Source organism: Euleptes europaea, chromosome 19 (assembly GCF_029931775.1).
Source record: "Euleptes europaea isolate rEulEur1 chromosome 19, rEulEur1.hap1, whole genome shotgun sequence".
Taxonomy (NCBI): domain Eukaryota; kingdom Metazoa; phylum Chordata; class Lepidosauria; order Squamata; family Sphaerodactylidae; genus Euleptes; species Euleptes europaea.
This window is the reverse complement of record NC_079330.1, coordinates 12,279,045-12,300,859: the sequence shown is the minus strand read 5'-3', so window position 1 is coordinate 12,300,859 and position 21,815 is coordinate 12,279,045. Positions and strand designations below refer to the sequence as shown.

The following is a 21,815-nucleotide window of genomic DNA, read 5'->3' as shown; positions in this document are numbered from 1 at the left end:
GGAGGGTCTCTCTGCAAGGCAGCTGGAGAACTACCTGACCCCCCCCCCGATCCAGGCTGACCAAGGAGGCGCCTCCTAAAAAGACCTGCAGCCATGGGGGGCCTCCAGAACGGTCCTTGCAAGTTTATCGCTGGCGACGCCCCCTCCCCAAGAAAAACAAGAAGGGGGGCTGCTTTCCCTCTCAGCTTGCGGCAACTGCCAAGCACGCAGAAGGGAAGGTTGTTCTGAGTGGGATGCACGGGCCGGACAGAATTAAACCCCCACCCCACCCTGTACGCGCACATCCCTTTGGCTGCTGTGGAAAAAACTGGCCGGAGACTAGAAACTGAGCTGTTGAGGGAAGGGGAGAAGGAGGGAGAGGGCACTATGTGGCAACACAACCACACTTAACACACATACACACACCCCTAACAAATTTAAGGCAACTGTCCTGTTTGGCTTTGAGGTTTCAAGTAGGGTTTTGTCCAATCCGAGGGAGGGTATCGGTGTCACCCGGGAACAGGAGATCCAGCAACCATTGTGAACGGAGGAGGTCTCTCCCCATCCCCCATTCATCCACCCCAATTTGGGGAGGGGAGCAGGCAGAAAGGGAAGCTAAAGCTACATATTATGTACAGCCCCACAGCCTCGACTTCTGGACACCCCGACCCAAAACAGACGCGTCAGTTCGTCTCTCTCCCCCCTCCCAGTCAGTGGGGGGGGGGCTGTGCTCAAGAATCGGTGCAGAAGGTGGGGGGAAGAGGCCCAAGCTAGTCAAAGTCCATCTGATCTCGAAAAAAAAAAATCCAAAAATTAAAGCATCCCTGCAAAGAAGGCACGACAGGCTGGACGCTTCTAGGAGTCCTTCAGCATGCAGATGCGAGCGTAGATTTTGAGGGCGGGGCCCAGCTTGATGTTCATGGCGCTCATGAGGTGGTCCTCCTTGAGCAGAAGCAGCGCCTGCCCGTCGATCTCTTGCGCACGGAATTCCTCAGCGATCTCTTGGCAACCTAAGAAGGGAGGGAAAGGGGGCGTTCGCCTGGTCAGATTCCCCAGGATGTTCCAAGCCATGAAGCAAAAAGAAGAGTTGGTTTTCATATGCCAACTTTCTCTACCACTTAAGGAAGAATCAAACTGGCTTCCCCTCCCCACAACAAACACCCTGTGAGGTAGGTGGGGCTGAGAGTGTGACTAGGCCAAGGTCACGCAGCTGGCTTCATGTGTAGGAGTGGGGAAACCAACCCAGTTCATCAGATTAGCCTCCGCCACTCATGGGGAGGAGTGGAAATCAAACCCGGTTCTCCAGATCAGAGTCCACAGCTCCAAACCACCTCTCTTAACCACCACACCATGCAGTATTTGACCTGATGTGGAAATGAATCCTCCAAAAACCTTGGAATAACAGTGCCAGGGTGTGCCTACTATCCCATTCATAAAGAGACCGAAACTGGACAGATTTTGTCAATTTCTTCCCTTCTCGCAAGCTTTGGCTGGTCCATTTTCGGCTAACCCGGGAGAAATCCCAGTCTCATTCCATGGGAGGGGCTGTGGCTCAGTGGCAGAGCATCTGCTTGGCATGCAGAAGGTCCCAGGTTCAATTCCCAGCACCTCCAGTTAAAGGGACTAGGCAAGTAGCTAATGGGAAAGACCCCTGCCTGAGACCCTGGAGTAGACAATACTGACTTTGATGGACCAAGGGTCTCATTCGGTTATCAGGCAGCTTCATGTGTTCATGTCATTCGGCAAAGCCAGAGGCCCTCTCCAACAAAGCCAAGCCTTACCCGGCAAGGAGCGGATGAACTCGTAGACGTCTTCCACATTCCACTTGGTGGGCTCGCTGGGCAAGAAATGGTGCCCGATACCCACCAGGTCCCGGACGTGCATATCAGGCAATTCCATGTCCCGCTCCCCCTGGCGCCGGCGAGAGGCGGACGAGCTGGCCGAGAGAGGGGAGAGGGGCTCCTCGTAGCTCGAGTTGTCCGAGCAGCGGCTAGAGTCCTCCTGCGTGTGGCTCAGCTGCAGCGAGCCGGTGACGGAGATGGGCCCGGAACCGGGGGTCAGGGAGGCCGGGGCCTGGGGACGCAAGAAAGACGATAAGATGTCTCAGTGGCCAATGAAGAAACAGCATTTCCATTTGAGGAAAAGAAGGAAACAATTCATCGGTGTGTCTTCTGTGCAGTACCACATGTGCGCCTGCACTGAAGGGTTGGTTTTTATATGTCAACTTTCTCTACCACTTAAGGGAGACTCAAACCGGCTTACAATCACCTTCCCTCCCCCTCCCCACAACAGACACCCTGTGAGGTAGGTGGGGCTGAGAGAGAGTGACTAGCCCAAGGTCACCCAGCTGGCTTCTTTGTGTGTAGGAGCGGGGAAACAAATCCAGTTTACCAGAGTAGCCTCTGCCGCTCATGTGGAAGAGTGGGGAATCGAACCCGGTTCTCCAGGTCAGACTCCACCGCTCCTAACCACCGCTCTTAACCACTACACCATGCTGGCTCAACGAACAACAGCTACAGGTAAGTGCAACTCTGTTTTTTCTGCCAATCAACCCCCCCGCTGTAGACCTCCACCAGAACAAAATTTCGAGGGGGTGTCCAGCGGGGCTGCAGCAGGAGGCCTGTGGATGGGCAGACGCATGCCAGTTGATCTGGATGATCGCTGACAGATCAGATTGATTTGTAGTGGGTTTTATAAGGCGGCACAGCAGACTCCCTATAGATGCCCTACAAGCACATACGTCTATTATTAACAGGAACCAGCCCTTAATTCCGTGATGGCAAGCCAACTGTGTTTGTGTGTAAAGAGCTGTCAAGTGCCAGCCGACTCAAGGCGACCCCTTATGGGGTTTTTAAGGCAATAGACTAACAGAGGTGGTTTTGCCAGTGCCTTCCTCTGCACACTGTTTCCACATGTCCACAAAACAACACTGCATGAAATAAATATATCACTCCTTGGATAAAACAGCTAGACTCTTTCTGAGAAGCGGATACTGCATTATCTGCTGTCAAGAAGATTGGTCAATTGCGTGAGAGATGTTGCGTCTTTTCTCTTTGTAGTGTCAGGGGAAAATTAAATTTCATTTCTCCTTTTTTAAAGTGTCAAGTGGTTGAGGGATAGCCAGTGGCTGTTAAATCTAAGGAAAGGATTTCCTATACCGAGCACATGGGTAGGACTAGATGCCCTCTAACGCCCCTCACAACTCTATGGAAAGTGTGCAGTGTATGGCCTGCACCGCTTCCACGGCAATTTAGCTGTCAGGTAGCTTAGAAAAGGACCTACTTTGGTTAAAGTTTCAGAAAGTAGCCCTGTTGGTTTGCAGTAGAACAGGTAGATACAAGCCCAGAAGCACCTTAGAGAGAACAAGACTTTGAGAATCAAAACATTCGTCAAACAAAAGAGGAGCTTTGACCCTTGGGTATGGGCTGTGGCTCAGTGGTAGAGCATCTGCTTGGCATGCAGAAGGTCCCAGGTTCAATTCCTGGCATCTCCAGTTAAAGGGACTAGGCAAGTAGGTGATGTGAAGGACCTCTACCTGAGACCCTGGAGAGCCACTGCCTGCCTGAGTAGACAATACTAACTTTGATGGACAAGGGTCTGATTCAGTATAAAGCAGCTTCATGTGTGTTCATGCGTTCTTTCATTTTGGGGAGGGGCCATGGCTCAGTGGTAGAGCATCTGCTTGGCATGCAGAAGGTCCCAGGTTCAATCCCCGGCATCTCCAGTTAAAGGGACTAGGCAAGTAGGTGATGGGAAAGACCCCCGCCTGAGACCCTGGAGAGCCGCTGTTGTTCTGAGTAGACAATACTGACTTTGATGGACCAAGGGTCTGATTCAGTATAAGGCAGCTTCATGTGTTCAAAGCTCATACCCTGAAAATCTTGTTGGTCTCTAGGGGACTGCTGGACTCGAATCTAGCTAACGTAGGCTGAAGACGCCCTGACTCCTCAACACTTGCCTGCTTTTTGTTTTCTTTGCTGAGAGGGGGAAGGGCGCTCTTGCAGGTCCGGCGCCGGCCGTGCGATGGTGTGCTGGGTTTCTGAAGCTTGCTGCGGTCGGGGTGGAAGAGCCCCACTCTTTTTGTACACCCCACGTTGTACCTGCAGAGGGGCGAGAGCAATGGTCAGGGTCAACGCCAATGGGCCCCAGAGGTCCCGAGGCAGGAGGAGGGCACCCTGGCCAAGCCAACGAGTCCGGAGCAGAAGAGGGGAGAGAAGCGAGCCAAGGTGCCCCTCGTTCTTGCCAGCCCCCCCCCCGTACCTCTTGGCGCATGCCATCGAGCAGAAGCGCTTGGAGCGCTTGAACTTGTATGCAAAGTCCAGGCGGCCGCAGAGTTCACACTTCAGCTTCGGGGGTGACCCCTCCTCTTTGGATTCTGTGGAAAAGACCATAAAAAGGGTTTGGTCAGGGCAACACCGGCCCAGCTCTCTTACTCAGCCTCCTCTAGACATGCAGCAAGTCAGCTCAGCTTAACGGCAACACAAAGGAGGAGGAGGAGGAGGAAGAAGAAAGAAGAGTTGGTTTTTATATGCTGACTTTCTCTGCCACTTAAGGAAGACACCCCTTTGAGCTAGGTGGGGCTGAGAGAGCTGAGAGTAGCCCAAGGTCACACAGCTGGCGAGCATACGGTTGTCTGACAAATACCACATGGCAGAAGCCTTAGGAGGGCGCTATACCTTGCAACAGACATCCCTCACTCTCTGATAAAAGAAAATTAAAAAAGAAAAGCATAACCAAACACAAACTATCACAGAAACCTTAAAACATAAACACAATGTAACAATATACGTGAAGCTGGCCATTCAAACTACAACTCCATCATCAGCTTTTTTGAATTACGTTTAACACATTTGTTACTTGCTTATTAAACTTAAGGTAAGGTAAAGATCCCCTGTGCAAGCACCGGGTCATTCCTGACCCATGGGGTGACGTCACAGACGTTTCGTGAGCAGAGCTTTTGACTGCAGTACTACAGCTTACCATTCTGCGCCACGGGGCTCTTCTTATTAAACTTATATTACCGAAATCTTTCTCGTTTTGCCTCAATTTAATTCAATTTTGTTCCCAATTTCTAGCTATGTAATTAAAAAAAAAATTCAATTTTTCCTCTAAATTCTAAGATTGACCTATTATGTATAAAAGATGTGAGCTTTGCCATAGTTGCGTACTCTTGTTAATCTAAATCTGGGTAAACTGATTTAGAATTATGCTGCTCAAGGTTTATGAATCAAGGAACTTCTAAGGGAGCAAAGGAAAGGAAATCTGGGTATTTCTCTGCTTTCCATTTGGCTGCATATATCAGTCTTGCCGCCCTCACCGTATACTTAAATAGTTCATTAGGCGTTTTTGGAATATTACTCGGTAGATTACTCAACTGGTTTTTCTGCAGGGCACGCATATATTACACGCACTCCCTGGGCCCACTACCCAACTTTGAGAGAACAACACTTTACATGGACGCAGTTTAGCAACGCTGAGCCAAGCAAGCAGATGAGAGAATTGCCTTGCCGGGCCAGACTAGGATCTATCCAGTCTAACATTCTGCTCCTAGCAACAGGCAGCCAGGTGTCTCAGGAACAGGGCCATTCAGCAGGGTCTATAGCATCTGAGACCCAGAGGTGTGTGCGAAAAGGATCCTGGGTCTTAGTAGACCAAACACTGAACATGAGTCAGTAGTGTGATGCAGTAGCTAAAAAGGCAAATGTGATCCTGGGCTGCATCAACAGAAGTATAGTGTCCAGATCGCGTGAAGTGATGGTATCGCTTTACTCTGTTCTGGTTAGACCTCACCTAGAGTACTGTGTTCAGTTTTGGGCATCTCAATTTAAGAAAGATGTAGACAAGCTGGAACGGGTCCAGAGGAGGGCAACAAAGACGGTGAGGGGTCTGGAGACCAAGTCCTATGAGGAAAGGTGGAAGGAGCTGGGTATGTTTAGTCTGAAGAGGAGATGACTGAGAGGGGATATGTTAACCATCTTCAAGTACTTGAAGGGCTGTCATAGAGGATGGTGCTAAGTTGTTTTCTGTTGCCTTAGAAGGTCGGACGAGAACCAACGGGTTGAAATTAAATCAAAAGAGTTTCCATCTAGACATTAGGAAGAATTTTCTAACAGTTAGAACAGTTCCTCAGGGGAACAGGCTTCCTCGGGAGGTGGTACGTGCTCCTTCCCTGGAGGTTTTTAAGCAGAGGCTAGATGGCCATCTGTCAGCAATGCTGATTCTATGAGCTTAGGAAGATCACAAGAGGGAGGGCATCTTGGGCATCTTCTGGGCATGGAGAAGGGGGTCACTGGGTGTGTGTGGGGGAGATAATTGTGAATTTCCTGCATTGTGCAGGGGGTTGGACTAGATGACCCTGGTGGTCCCTTCCAACTCTATGATGAAGTGTGACTACAAAACAGAGGACCGTTTTTTGCTTGGAACTGAGCTTTGGTTGGAACTGTGTTGCTACGGTTGGAACTGAGCTGATCCATTGTGGAATTGTGTTACGTTTTTTGGACTTTCATTCTGTATTAGAACATCGCTGCATGACATTATTGTATGGCACTGCTGATTTGTCAGTGTACGTAGAGTAAGTTATCTTTAATATTACTGCATATTTAAATCATGTTTTTGTGAATATGAATTCATAGTTTTTTGGCTTATCTTATGTGTTTCGTATTTGTGGTTGCAGCACGCAGTACACAGATGTGCGTGTTGTTACCAAAGGAACGCGCACGAGCACAGCCACGCCCGGCCCCTACCTTGCAAATAGGGTTCCTCCATTTCAGAGTCTGTGGTGGTCGCGTTGTCTTGCTGCTGGGGTTTCTCGGCCAGGAGGCCTTGGGCATATTTCTTCTTGAGGTTCCCCACGAGCAGGGAGGAGCGCCCCACCTGGCAAGAGGACAGAGATGGACGAGGTGGAACCGTCAGAGGGTCGCCAAGTGGTGGCTTGTGGGGTAACCCCGCCCCCCTGTGGCTTTTACCCTGCAGGATGAGGGAAAAACAAAGCCTTGACGGACAGCTGTGGGAGGGAAGCGGGTTAGCGGTGCGGCCCAAAGCATACAAAAGGCTATCAGAGATATGGGAGGGGGGGTCAGGGGTCACGTCTTACCCACTAGAGCAATGCCTGTCTCCCAGGTATGTCAGAACGTGCTCTAAGCACAGGACCAGACAGGAGGATTTTAATACTGGGACACTTCTCTTTCCCCCACCCCTTCTTGCCCAAAATTCTGCCACTGCAGAGATGCCCTCCCAGATCAAATGTGTTCTTTGCAAATGCCTACTCCACCCCCGCACCCACCTGGTGCTCCTGAACTGTTCGGGAGTCTGATCAACTCTCTCCCCACCCCCACCCCCCGCTTCCCGCTCACTTCCCAGTTTCGCCTTCAGCAGAACTGTCCGGGAATCAACGGCGGCAAGAAAACCATCCCTGCCCGCCCCGTGCCCAATACCAGCCTTTGCCCAAGTTTCTCGCCCCGGCTATTTCAACACCCCGTACTCTGGAAAACACACAGACATGCACCGACACACAAAAAAACCCACGCACAACAAGCTATCCCTGAGGTGCGGAAGCAGCGCGTACCGGGAACGGCTCGGCCCCTTCCTGGATCACAAACCCCTCGATGACGTGGGTCAAGATCTGCGGCTTCACGACGGCTTGGGGCGGCTTGTTCTCACCGTTTTGGGGGGCGGCGCCGGCGACGGTGGAGGCAGAGTTCCCGTTCCCAGAGGTCATGCCGGGGCTGCTGGTGTCCGGCTGCGAGTGAACGCGGTCCCGTCCGGCCTCTGCATGGGAGAAAGAGGAGGGAAGGCGATGTACCGAGCAGACAAAGGCAGAGGCGCCGAGGGTGGACCGGCCCTGCCCCTCCGCGCCCCCTCCCCGCTCTCCCCCATTACCATACAGCTGACTTGTCCCCGCTCCCCATCAAGGGCTGGCGGCATGAATGAGCTCTCGGCAGCCAAGCCGCATGGGATGGCCCCCTCGGCCGGGGGGGGGGGATTGCGCACACACACAATTGCGCGAGGCAGGGCTGCCAGGCCGTTGAGACCTGCCAACACCTAGCTCGATTTCTTGCGGGCACAAAGAACTGAGCTCCTGGCAGGGAGAAGCAACAGACCACTGAGCGTGCCGAGACGGTACGCGTACACTTACAAACCCCTTGCAACATGAGAAGAGAAGAGTCGCGGGAAAAGACAACCATGCTAGGACAAGCTGAAGGCAGCAGGCAAAGAGGAAGACCCAACAAGAGATGGATCGACTCTATAAAGGAAGCCACGGCCCTTAGTTTGCAAGATCTGAGCAAGGCTGCTAAGGATAGGACGTTTGGCTCGTGAGCAGTCGGGCAGCCTCCCGGCGTAAAAAGAATTTGAGCCTGGATCTTCTGAGGCTGGCGGCTCTAGCTGCCACTTCTCCTACAGGTGATTTACAGGAGGGGAAGCCTCTTTGGAGTTAGCTCACTAAGGGATCTGCGGTAGCTATGGGATGTCCTGCATCATGGTGTGGTGGTTAAGAGTGGTGGAATCTAATCTGGTGAACTGGGTTTGATTCCCCCACTCCTCCACATGAAGCCGGCTGGGTGACCTTGAGTCAGTCACAGTTCTCTCCAAACTCTCTCAGCCCCACCTACCTCACAAGGTGTCTGTTGTGGGGAGAGGAAGGGAAGGAGATTGTAAGCAGGCTTGGTTCTCCTTAAAAGGCAGAGAAAGTTGGCATATAAAAAACAACTATTCTTCAGATTTCTACAAGACGATATTGCATGAATGCACCATTCCTACATGTGTTTGAATTCTAGAAATTTCATGCAGGAAGGGTGAGATGTACATTTATTGTGTGTACTACAGTGGGCACACAACCATCCGGGTCACTAATACCGGGCACCGACTACATATTTTTATCATTCTGTCTTCCCACCCTTCTGTTTTGTCCTCAGGAGGTAGTAACCTCTCCTTCCCTGGAGGTTTTTAAGAAGAGGTTAGATGGCCATCTGTCAGCATCTTGGTCCTCTTCTGGGCATGGAGTGAGGGTCACTGGGGGTAAGGGGGGAGGGTAGTTGTAAATTTCCTGTATGGTGCAGGGGGTTGGACTAGATTACCCTGGTGGTCCCTTCCAACTCTATGATTCTAATCTTGTGAGGCCAGGGCCACATAGTCAAATTCATGACCAGGGGAGGTCCTAGTCTAACCAGTATCCTCTACTGGCTTGCCTCCCCAAACAGCCAGCAGGACTTCACGGCCCATCCAGCGTGGTGTAGTGGTTAAGAGCGGTGGTGTGGAGCAGTGGACTCTGATCTGGAGAACTGGGTTCGATTCCCCACTCCTCCGCATGAATGGCAGAGGCTAATCTGGTGAACCAGGTTGGTTTCCCCACTCCTCTGCATGAAGTCAGCTGGGTGACCTTGGACTAGTCACAGTTCTGTTAAGCGCTCTCTCAGCCCCACCTACCTTGCAGGGTGTCTGTTGTGGGGAGGTGAAGGGAAGGTGATTTTAAGCCAGTATGAGTCTCCCTTAAGTGGTAGAGAAAGCTGGCATATAAAAACCAATTCTTCTTCATCATCATCCATGCTTCAATGGATTTATAACCGGAAGGATCCTCACCAGACAGAAAGGCGCTATAGGTGACCATTGCTCATACGTACAACTGCAGAGACCAGCTGCATCATCCATATGAGTCCATCGTTCAAGGAACGTCGGTTAACTAATGTTCCAGTATGCACATGAGCATGCAACATTATTGTGCCAAGAGGCACCTAGGGATCACTCCAAACAATCCCTAACCATCATGCTTCTAGTCCTCATCGCTTGGCCAATTTTAAATCTGCCAGTGGCATCTGTTGGGGCTGCAGGAGGCAAGAGTAGGGTTGCCAACCTCCAGGTACTAGCTGGGGAGCTCCTGCCATTACCACTGATCTCCAGCCGACAGAGATCAGTTCGCCTGGAGAAAAGGCCACTTTGGCAATTGGACTCTACAGCATTGAAGTTCCTCCCCTCCTCAGGCTCTGCCCCAAAACCTCCCGCTGGTGGCTAAGAGAGACCTGGCAACCCTAGGCATGAGGCAAGCTCGGGCGGGCTCTGACCACTATTTGGACGGGAGACCCTCCAGGGATCGTGATGCTAAGGTGGACTACGGGGCAAATAAATTAAAATGTCGCTCTGTTTTTTTAAGGGAAGTCGCAGAACTTTGGGACTGTGCGGATGTTGAATTTGAACTCATTGTTTTTAAAGTGCAACCCCCACCACCACCACAGAGAACAGATCCAGCCTGAGCAGATAAAACTAACTTGGAGGGTGCAAACCCCCCTCTCCCTTGCATCTTACTGTATGCCGGACCACCCTGTAACGCCTGTATATGTATGACACTGTTTGATGTATACACATCCTTAGAAGCCCGCCATGAAATAAAAGGTGAGGGAACATGAGCCATATTCTAGTGTATATGGAATAAACAATTGTACAAGAGGCTTCATAATACCAGAAGGGCTTTTATGTGTGTCCTTGTGCATTATGATATTATACTGTTAGGATGTGTACTAGACTACGGGCACTTTCACACAGCCCAAATAATGCACTTTCAATCCATTTTCAATGCACTTTGAAGGTGGACTTTACTGTGTGAACTGGCAAAATCCACTTGCAAACTATCGTTATGGTGCAGTGAAAGTGGATTGAAAGTGCATTGTTTGGGCTGTGTGAATAATTCCTCGAATTCATTGTCTGACCACTGAGGAAGTCCTTTTTGAGGCCAAAACGCGTTTAGTCCTTATTCGGTCCTACTTTGGCCGCTGTATGATTCCACATCAACCTTGTAGGTTTTATGTATTGATTGATTGTGAACGATTCGCCTACGATGCAGGCCTTACGTTGTGAACCTTACCGTGCCCCATATTAAAATTTATATATTTGCAATTTTAGTGTTTGTTTTTTTAGCTCAACCTTTGCGCTTTGGATTCAGCGTTTCGGTGGAGTTTTAATTTCTTCCCCCCTTTTGTTGTAAGAGAGAGAAAGGCAATTGCCCTCGCCAACAAGCAAGAGAAAAGATCGGGGGGGGGGGTTTCCTCCGCCCAGACTCCCCCTGCCACAAAATCCCTTTCAGCGACCTGCAGAAACCAGCCATTTGCCGCTCTCTGCCGTTCCTCCCCTGCAGTTCTCGCGGCCCCAGCAGGCAGGACATTAAATATTAACACCGCGGAGGAGATGCAGAACGCGCAGAGCCCGGGCACACAGCAAGGCATTCTGGGAGTTCCTGTGCCAAGACACAAACAAAGGAAAAACCCAACAGCCTCCAAAAAAAAAGGAAAAAAAAGGGTGGGGGGCTGGCTTAGGATTTCTTAAGTGGATCCCACAGCACACTGGCTTAAGTGGGGGTGGGGGGGATTTCAAATGGCTCTGCAATTGAAAACTGGTTGTCTGAATCTACTTTCAAAGAGGTTGCTTTTTTTTTTGCAGAATTAAAAAGTAAGTAACTTTCCTGGTGTGGTTACAGTTGCAGCTCTGGACCTTGAGCTGTGCCCCCCTCCCCCAATGGCCCTTGAGGCTTGCTGCTTTTAGCACATGGGCGTGCAAATGGGCAGCTGCGTGCCCTCCAGCAGAGCAGTGCGCAAAGGGCCTGATCATGCTACACGGGTTGGCTTGGACTGGTTTTTCCTAACCTGTCTGGAGCTTTTCTAGATCAGGTCCACTAAGGCAGCGCCATCTTCAAACAAACAAAAAAATACAGGCTCACTGAAACGCGCCAGCTTTGAAAGAAGGAGAGTTGGGTTTTACACCCCAATTTTCTCTACCTTTAAGGAGTCTCAAACCAGCTTACAATCTCCTTCCCTTCCTCTCCCCACATCAGACACCTTGTGAGGTAGGTGGGGCCAAGAAAGTTCAGAGAGAACAGTGACTGGCCCAAGGTCACCCAGCTGGCTTCATATGGAAGCGTGGGGAAACCAACCCGGTCCTCCAGATTAGAGTCCACCTTTCATGCAGAGGAGTGGGGAATCAAACCTTATCCACCAGATTAGAGTCTGCCGCTCATGTGGAAGAGTGGGAAAACAAACCCGGTTCGCCAGATTAGAGTCCGCCGCTCATGTGGAAGAGCGGGGAATCAAACCCGGTCTTCCAGATTAGAGTCCACTGCTCTTAACCACTAAACCACACTGGCTCACATTGCCACTGAATCCTTAGTGTGGGATTTCCTAAATTCAGGAATTTAGTGGTAGAGCACCTGCTTGGCATGCAGAAGGTCCCAGGTTCAATCCCCGGCATCTCCAATTAAACAGACTAGGCAGGTAGGTGATGTGAAAGACCCCTGCCTGAGACCCTGGAGAGCTGCGGCTGAGTAGACAATACTGACTTTGAAGGACCAAGGGTCTGATTCAGTATAAGGCAGCTTCATGTGCTCATGTGATCCAGAATTTCACACTTACCCAATCTGGCTGCACTGAAGCATCTTTTGGGGAGGGGTCGTGGCTCAGTGGCAGAGCATCTGCTTGGCATGCAGAAGGTCCCAGGTTCAATCCCTGGCATCTCCAGCTAAAGGGACTAGGCAAGCAGTTGATGGGAAAGACCTCCACCTGAGATCCTGGAGAGCTGCTGCCGGTCTGAGTAGGCAATACTGACTTTGAAGGACCAAGGGTCTGATTCAGCATCAGGCAGCTTCATGTGTTGGTGTGATTGTGGACACAGCTGGCCTGCAGAGCCCCAAAGCAATTTCCCAGCCGCACAAGGAGAAGTGGCAAAACGAGAAGGGGCGGAGGGTGCTGATGGCAGCAAACACACCGAGGGGAGCGCGGGGCAGTGGAGAGGCAGGCGAGGGAAGAAAGCGGCTGCGGAAGGAGGCGGTGGCTGGCTCTCTCAGGACTCGCTCAGCCCCACCTATCTCAATAGGTGTCTGTCGCGGGGAGAGGAAGGGAAGGAGATTGTAAGCCGATTTGAGACTCCTTAAAGGTAGAGAAAATGAGAATATAAAACCCAACTCTTCTTCCTCTTTCAAAGCTGGCACGTTTCAGTGAACTTGTATTTTCTGTTTGTTGGAAGACTTAGTGGAATTGATTTAGAAAAACTCCAGATAGGTGAGGAAAACCTGTGTAAGAGAGCCAGCGTGGTGTAGTGGTTAAGAGCAGTGGTGTGGAGCGGTGGAGTCTGATCTGGAGAACCGGGTTCAATTCCCCACTCCTCCACGTGAGCGGCGGAGGCTAATCTGGTGAACTGGATTTGTTTTCCCGCTCCTCCACACGAAGCCATCTGGGAGACCTTGGGCAAGTCACAGCTCTGTTCGAGTTCTCTCAGCCCCACCCACTTCACAAGGTGTCTGTTGCGGGGAAGGTGATCATTAAGCCGGTTTGATTCTCCCTTAAGCGGTAGAGAAAGTTGGCATATAAAAACCAACTCTTCTTCTTCGAAGCCGACCCGTGTTTGCTGCCCCCAAGGACCCCACGACTGCCTGATGCGCTCCTCGGCTCACGCATGCCCCAGGGCTCGGACCCGGGCTTTCCTCCCAAGCCGCCGCATGAGAGAGCAGCCGACTCCCCAGCTCCTGGAAATGCTCCTGCTGCCCCCCCCCACCAGTTGGCCTCGGCAGCTGCTCTTTGGAGAAACCCACTCCTACTCTGCAAAGCCAAAGGGGAAGGGGGGAGGACAGAGATGCTAAGAAGCCACATATGGGCTTGGCTTAGCACGCTGCCCGAAGCTCGGCACCCGAGGGGAAAGGGTGGGATGAAAACCTGGCTGGAACTGCGCGAGGGGCGGGGAGGAGCTGGACCACAGCGGCAGCAAGAGATCGCGGCTCCAGGCTTCCGCGCTCCGGGCCAGAAGTCGCAGATCGCCTTTCGAGCAGGGGAGGGAACCCCTCTCTCGACAAGAAAGGGTGGCCGGCCACAGAGAGAGTGGCATGGAAATTTGCGCTTTGGAGAGAGAGAAAAAAAGAAACCCACTCTAATTCTCTAGGGAACACGGGCACAGATGCTCGCCAAAAGCTCCCCTCCCTTAAGACCCCCCAAGCTGGACATGTGCATGTTTTCCCCCTGTCTGCGGTCACTCACTGTAGAGTGCCTTATTATTCTGAAGCTTAAAATATCTATATCTGGTTTGTCTCACTGACACGCACTAATTTCTCGGCACCGACCCAGAAAACTCCGTCTTTCGTCTCTCGAGCTTCAGTTGAGAAACAAAAAGATGCTTCCTCGCACGTCTGGGAGCCAGAAGAGCGCCGTTCTCCCCTGGCAACAGGGGTCCACCGAGCTAAAAGGCTCTTGCCTGTTCTCTGCTTGGGTCAGCTAATGGGGACGCTGGTGAGCCCCTGCATGGAGACAAGATCTGCCCTTCGGCTCCTTCAGCCTGTTAAAAACGCCAAATGTATTTTAAACAGTAGGCCACGCAGTCTAGTACGATTGGGTCTGACACCTCCAATTCCCCCTTCTTCTGTTATCACAACCCACTCAAACGCCCTCAGACAACTGCTCCCGTCTCCTGCTTGCAGCCATACTGTTCGTCTGCAAAACAGAGCATAATATTTTATCGGGTCTGCCAACCAAGACGAAGGGAGAGTTGGTTTTTATATGCCCGCTTTCTCACTTTGAGTCTCACTTATGGGAGACTCAAACCAGCTGACAATCACCTTCCCTTCCCCTCCCCACAACAGACTCCCTATGAGGTAGGTGAGGCTGAGAGGGGGTAACTAAGGACACCCAGATGGCTTTGTATGCAGGAGTGGGGAAACCAACCCAGTTCACCAGATTAGCCTCCGCCGCTCATGTGGAGGAGCGGGGAATCGAACCCGGTTCTCCAGATTAGAGTCCACTGCTCCAAACCAACGCTCTTAACCACTACACTCAGGTCAGCCAATTCTACATCAGATTTGGCAAGAGAAGCCACATAGCCCTGGGATCTCTATAACCCGGCACTGGAAAATAAAAAAGTTGAGACCCTGAAACTGCAAAATCAAACTTTACTTTTCTGCAACCTTTAGGTAAACACTAGCTTCTTTCTACCTTACAGGTGCAGGAGGACCAGCGTGCTATAAGGGCGTCGGAAGTGGTATTCCCCCACTTTCACCCACCCTCACTGTGCTGGAAAATAGGTATCTATAGTCATTGGGCTTGTTCTTTGGAAACCAACACATTTCCCTGTATTGCAACCCCAGGCTTCCAAAGTGAGACCCAGTGCATTCTGCACTCCGGTGCAGCTGTACTGAATGCGATGAACAAAGGGGAAGGAGAACGCATTGCTAGGCGCCTCTGAAGATGGACTATTATGCTACGTTGCCAAGATGCACCTAGCAACCAAGATGCTGCGCTACCCTTCGGGGCTCACTTTTAATCCAGCACAGAGCAAGGCTCCTCTGGCATTATGGCTGTGATTAGCTCCATAACACACCCAATGCACATTGCGCCTTGAAGGAAGGAAGAGAGAGAGAAAGAAAGAGGGAGAGAGAGAGAGAAAGAGAAAGGAAGAAAAAGAAAGAGAGAGGAAGGAAGGAAGGAAGGAAGGAAGAGAGAGAGAAAGAGAGAGAAAGAGAGAGAGAGAGAAAGAGAGAAAGAGAGAGAAAGAGAAAGAGAAAGAGAGAAAGGAAAGAGAGAGAAAGAGAGAGAAAGAGACAGACAGACAGAACGAGGGAGGGAGGGAGGGACAAGGTGTCTGTTGTGGGGAGGGGAAGGGAAGGCAACTTTGAGGCTCCTTAAAGGTAGAGAAAAGTGGGGTTTAAAAGCCAGCTCTTCTTCTTCCAAGCACCCAAATATCTCTGCATGCCAACAGGTGGGAGGGTCTCTCATGCAAAACTCCTTGCAAGGCTGTTTCAAAATACAGATGAAGCTGCCTTTCGCTGAGTCAGACTCTGGCGGCGCAATCCTGGACATAGTCACACCCTTCTAAGCCCACTGACTACTGTAACTCTGTTTAGGATTGCACTGTTGGTCTATCAAGATCAGTCTTGCCTCTTCTGGCCAGAGGGCTCTCAGGATCTCAGGCAGAAGTCTTTCACCTCTCCTGCTAACTGATCCTTTTAACTGGAGATGCTGGGGATGGACGAAGCGTTGCAGTTTTCTATTTTAACTGTTACCTTGCAATAAGTGTGAAGTCCTAATTGTTAAAACTTTTAAATATAATTGATACATAAATATAAAATAAAACAATTTTACTGTACGTATCTTTTTATTTTTTTCAGATAACGTGCACATAGCCATAAAGATTTTTTTATATGTATTTATGTATACCTTTGAGTCTGGACTGTTGATTGTTCAGCACTGAAGAAGGCTGTATGGCCGAAACGTGTACGGTCAGAGTATAATTGTGTTATTTTATGTCTTACTATGTTCTATGAGTATGTTTATTTGGCAGGCTATTGTAATGCCCTCTATGTGTTGCATGTGGCATTAGATTTTATCCTGAAATAAGTGTATACATATTCTGTACTTACATAGTTTTGAGAGTGTATATGTAACACTGGGCCTTGGATTTGTACTATTATTTATATTTTCTTGACCTTTTGGGTACTTAATTTTGATACTGGGGATGGGCCCTGACTCGTGGGACCCTCCGCATGCCAAGCAGATGCTTCAGCACTGAGCCACAGCCCCTCCCTCGACGCTTTACACTTGAACAGAAGAATCCTGAGCGCACAAGTTTCAAAGTGATGTATCAGGTGTTCAGGATACTTGGGGTGGGGGGAAGTCAGCGAGAACGGAGACTGCAGGGTCTGAATGAGTTAGGGGGGCAGGATCCTTCTCCCGAGATCGCCGTCCTTCCCATTTTGCGGCAGCCAAGACTGGGGGGACAGGAAAAACAGAAACGAGAAAGGAACAGACTGACGAGGAGAATAGTCGTTGCACCCCTTCTCTGAGAGGGCTGGCTAGAGATCCCAGCAAATATTCTCCGCGCTTCGGCTCAAAGTTCAAGTTTCGTCAGACAAAGCGGGGGCTTGGCAATTTAACCTAAAACGGAGAATGTTATATTAATTTTGAGGGTTTTAGCCTATTTATTTAAGAATTCTCTATCCCATACTTTTAGATACTGCATCTTTTAATTCTACTTTGTAATTGATATGAATGCTTTAATGGCTTTGCCGTATTAATACCGTATTTTTTCTGTGTACAAGACAATTTTTTTTCTTTAAAAATTTAGAAAAAAAAGCGAGGATCATCTTATACACGGACGGCCCCCACTCTCTTCCTCGTCCGTCAGCTGATGGGCGGGGAAGAGCCCGGTCGCGCTGGCCAGCCGGCGACCAGCCTTCTGAGGGTCCCCGCTCTCTTTCCCACCCGTATTTTTCCATGTATAAGACAACCCGATTTCTTAATTTTGGGTTCAAAAAAAATAGGGGTCGTCCTGTACATGGGGGCGGCTTATACATGGAAAAATACGGTAAATCTGATTCTGACTCAAAACTACATTTCCCAGCATTCTTTGGATGAGGCCGTGATAGGTAGTCTGGACCAAACCAATGCCAGAAGCCCCGCCCCTACAGCTGGGTCCGCTGTAATTTCAATCCCTGCTACAAATTCCCCTGCCTCAACCTAATTATAGTGCTAAGCAAGCAGTGGCAACAAACAGGCTGTTGCAAGGCCCCAGGGAATCCTCTCCCAGCAGCCAACCCAGACGGCTCCAGCAAGCAATCCCAACTGCATTTGTGACCAAGGGAAGCAAAGAACTTTAAAAAAAGAAAAAGAATCGCCAGGCAAACAGAAAACTGGGGGAAAGATTCCTTCCCAACTCCGAGCCTGGCGAATGCAGGCCTTTGACGCCTCCTTCACTCCCCACAGATATACATCTGCCGCTCCACCTTCTGCAGCATCAAGCTCCAACCTTCACGCTTGCACCTGCCTGCCTTATCTACTATGATATCCAATCTAGTCTACAGCAGCAACTTCCAGAGCACATGCTACGAGAAATACATTTTTTTTTAAATTAGAGGACCTGGCAAAACTAAGGTTCCCATCCAGCGGTGCCTGTCTGCTGTGTCTCTGCATGAGTCACCGATCTGGTTTCAACTCTGCTGGGAAAGGAAATTAATTCCAGTGTTTCTGCACAAATGTCCCTGCGACTCAACAACCCTGATACAGGCATGCGACACGATTCCCTAATGTCGGAAGAGGCTGCCTGCTCCTCCCTGCCCGAGTCACTGCTCTGTTCTCAGCTCCTTCCAGTTAGACAGAGGGTTGGAGTAGGCCTGAAAAGAGCTATGTGGGGATCCGTATTCAGCCACAAAGCTCAGTCAGCTAGTCACTTTCCCTCCCTCACAGGATTGCTGTTATCAGGATAAAATGGAGGTGGGTAGAGCTGCGTATACCACCCTGATCTCCACAGAGAAGGGGAGGATAAAGATAGGGTGGATGAGCTCATCAAAAACACCAAGAGGGTACAATTTGGCAGATTCTCCCAAGTGTTCAACAGCATTCCCATTTTATTGTTTCAAAACGGCACTCCACGGTTTAAACTAAAAAGTCCACCCAACCAGTGTGGTATAATGGTTAGACAGTTGGACCCAAGCTGGAATCTGGGAGACCCAAGCTGGAATCCCCACCTCACACCAGAAGCTCGCCGGTTAACTTCAATCTCATCTACCTCCCAGGGTTGTCGTTGCGAGGATAAAACGGGAGGAGGCGAGAACAACCGTGTTAGTCTTTGGGGAGGAAAACGGGGTAGAAACATCCGAACAAAACAAAACCTCTTCTAAAGTCGATAACGTCAAAAAAATAACAAACATTGTGCAATGTGTAAATGGGAACAGCAGTCAAACCACCAAACCAAAGACAGTGCGAAAGCGGAAATAACCCATGGAGAAACTTCCTCAAGAGTAAATCAGCCTAACCACACTTGGAGGCACCAGATGTGGCCCAACAGACCTCTGATGCCATCAACAAAACCCAACTGAAGAAAAAAGGGAAGAAACTCAATCTAAAAGTTAGAGGAAACCAAAGGGGTTGAGCTAAACACTCTCTACTATAACAAAAAAAACTTATTGTATTATATATTGTGCGCAGTTGTATTTAAAAACACAGGGCCTTCCAAAAGGCTTTAATATATATTTTTTACCTTGAATTATATCTGTGTAAATGTCAGGATGTGTATTGTAAAATTATGTATGTATGACCACTGAAGAAGGCCTCTAAAGGGCCGAAAGGAATCTGGTCTTATTTTGGTCCTTGTATGTACTAACATCAACTGTATTTGTGTTGGCAATACACGTAAACAGTTCCGTGCTTTTTAGGAAGCCTTATTTTAGGCCCTGTATTATCAAATACAACTGAACACAACAGATAATGTAATAAACGTACTTTCTGTTATAGTAGATAGTGTTTAGCTGAACCCCTTTGGATTCCTCCATCAGCAAAACTCGCCTTAAGAATCCTGTTGTTCATTTTTTTAAAGAACGGAAGAATCTCGCAGCATCAGCCCAAAAAGGCCGTCCAGAACGGCATCCTGTTTCCCACCGGCAGCCAAGCCAGAAGGCCCACACAAAGGCCAAAGCCTTCCTTGGCTGTTACCCTCTGCCCACAACTAGCATGCCATCCATGAACCAGCTGAGTCAAACTAAACCTCAGAATGCTAACTCAGCCACAGATTTACAGGGTGGTCTCTAACATAGGTTTGTCCCCCCCACCCACGCCACTCCAAATCATCATCGGCCTTCCCAGGCCCTGGAAGAGGGATGATAAAGAAGAAGAGTTTGTTTTTCTATGCCGACTTTCTCTACCACTTAAGGAAGAATCAAACCGGTTTATAACCTCCTTCCCCTCCCTTCCCCGCAATAGACACCCTGTGAGGTAGGTGGGGCAAAGAGAGCTCGAAGAGAGCTGCGACTAGCCCAAGGCCACCCAGCTGGCTTCATGTGGAGGAGTGGGGAAACCAACCCGGTTCACCAGATTAGAATTTGCCGCTCATGTGGAGGAGTGGGGAATCAAACCCAGTTCTCCTGATCAGAGTCCAAACCAATGCTCTTAACCACTACACCAAGCTGGATAAAGGATGGGGACCGAATGCTCCAATGCTATACCTGCCAACTCGAAAGAAAGAGCTGGTTACGCATGCATCCTTATAATCTGCCAGACAATGACCCGCACAGTTGTACATGTGCCCTTTCAGATTGAAAGCTGCAGGCTGAACTTTGTGATCCTGATGCCTCCTTAAACACAGTCTTTCCAATGGGGGGGGATCAATTTGCATGTGTGTGTCAAGTGCCGTCAAGTCACTGCTAACTTATGGCGACCCCAGCAAGGGGCTTTCAAAGCAAGCGAGAAACAGAGATGGTTTGCCCCATTGCCTTCCTCTGCAGAATCTTCCTTGCTGGTCTCCCTGCTTAGCTTCTGAGATCTGATGAAACCGGGCTATACCATGCCGCCTTCCTTCCCAAATCAATTTACACATTCAGTTAAACCAGTGGTTCCCAAAGTGGGCAGTACCACCCCCTGGGGGGGTTACCTAGGGGGGCACTAAGAGGCAAGAGGGCAGGGGGGGCGCTAGAGGCGGGCCCCTTCAACTGTGTTGTTCACTAATTTACAATAGATCAAGCTATGGCACCTTGCTGGCAAATTTGGTGGAAACTATCAGAATTTTTTTCCGACTTTGAAGAGCTGGTACCACTGGATCATCATTTTTGTTGAATAAATTTCAACTAAAAAGTTTTAATTTGATTTTGAATAGATGTGAAATCAATTGTTACTGCTTTGATGTTTTATTGTTATTATCTTCTTTAGTGCATCACGCAAACCCCTATTTTGAATAATGCTTTTTATAGGATAGGGGATGCTTTATGAGAAGGCAAAAGTCACTAGAAAAGACAGTCATGCTAGGAAAAATTGAGGGCAGCAGGAAAAGAGGAAGACCCAACAAGAGGTGGATTGACTCAATAAAGGAAGCCGCAGCCCTCGATTTGCAAGACCTGAGCAAAGCTATCAAAGATAGGACATTTTGGAGGACGTTGATTGATAGGGTGGCCATGAGTCGGAAGCTACTTCACAACACTAAACACACACACAAACAGGGGGTGCTGGGGTTGAGTTTGTGGAACCAAGGGGGCGGTGGCCCGAAAAGTTTGGGAACCACTGAGCTGCATCTACTCAAATCCTGTTAAGTTCAAGGAGCCTTGCTCTTGCATAAATGGGCCCAGAATTGCATCCTTGGAGAATAATGCTTCACAGCGTTTCAGCCCATATTCCAAAAAGACACAATGTACTTTCGAAACAGTGAGCTCATTCATACACATTTGTTTTGCACATTTCAAGAGACGCACAATAGAACGGGTGGCAATTAAAGAGGAGATATCACGTCAGAGGATCTTTGCGGCAATTGCCGAGCAGGCTGGCATCAGATTTTAAATCTCCACCCTGCTCGCATCTGGATAATTCTAGTGCGCCTGACCTCAGACACAGGAGACACACCGCTTAAAGAGTTCTTCTGGGAATCCTAGAACAGCCCCTCCCCAAAGAACAACATACAAAGAGCCCAGCTGGCTCAGGCCAAAGGCTCCAAGCGGCAAGATCCGGTAGTCTGCTTCCAAGAGTGGGCAGTCGGATGCCCCTGGAAGCTCTCAAGCTGAGTATGAAAGCCAATGATGGATTTCCCGTTGGCTGCACACGGCATTGAGAGATACGCTGCCTCTGCAGGTGGAGGATCCATTTAGTCATCCTGGTGAAAGATCCCCTTTCATGAATTTTGCTTAAAAGGCCATTAAACCCCAGGCCATCACAGATCTCTCAAAAATCTTATTAATAATATTTTTTAAAAGATCTTACTTAGAATCATAGAGTTGGAAGGGACCACCAGGGTCATCTAGTCCAACCCCCTGCACAATGCAGGAAAATTCACAACTACCTCCCCCATAAACCCCTAGTGACCCCTACTCCATGCCCAGAAGATGGCCAAGATGCCCTCCCTTTCAT

The 21,815-nt window shown here is 49.6% G+C and overlaps 1 protein-coding gene across 1 annotated transcript in view; it reads right to left on the bottom strand.

Annotated features, from left to right (window-relative positions):
* Nucleotides 1–793: 793 nt before the first annotated feature.
* PHC2 (polyhomeotic homolog 2) overlaps nucleotides 794–21,815 on the bottom strand; it is a 47,971-nt gene continuing 26,949 nt past the window's right edge. Inside the window, exons 10-15 of the mRNA XM_056865560.1 lie at nucleotides 7,544–7,843; nucleotides 6,723–6,852; nucleotides 4,240–4,354; nucleotides 3,938–4,079; nucleotides 1,761–2,052; nucleotides 794–989 (exon numbers count right to left, since the gene is read on the bottom strand). Of these exons, the coding sequence (XP_056721538.1) occupies nucleotides 835–989; nucleotides 1,761–2,052; nucleotides 3,938–4,079; nucleotides 4,240–4,354; nucleotides 6,723–6,852; nucleotides 7,544–7,843 (1,134 nt within the window). The 3' untranslated portion in view covers nucleotides 794–834. The remainder of the gene's footprint in view (nucleotides 990–1,760; nucleotides 2,053–3,937; nucleotides 4,080–4,239; nucleotides 4,355–6,722; nucleotides 6,853–7,543; nucleotides 7,844–21,815) is intronic.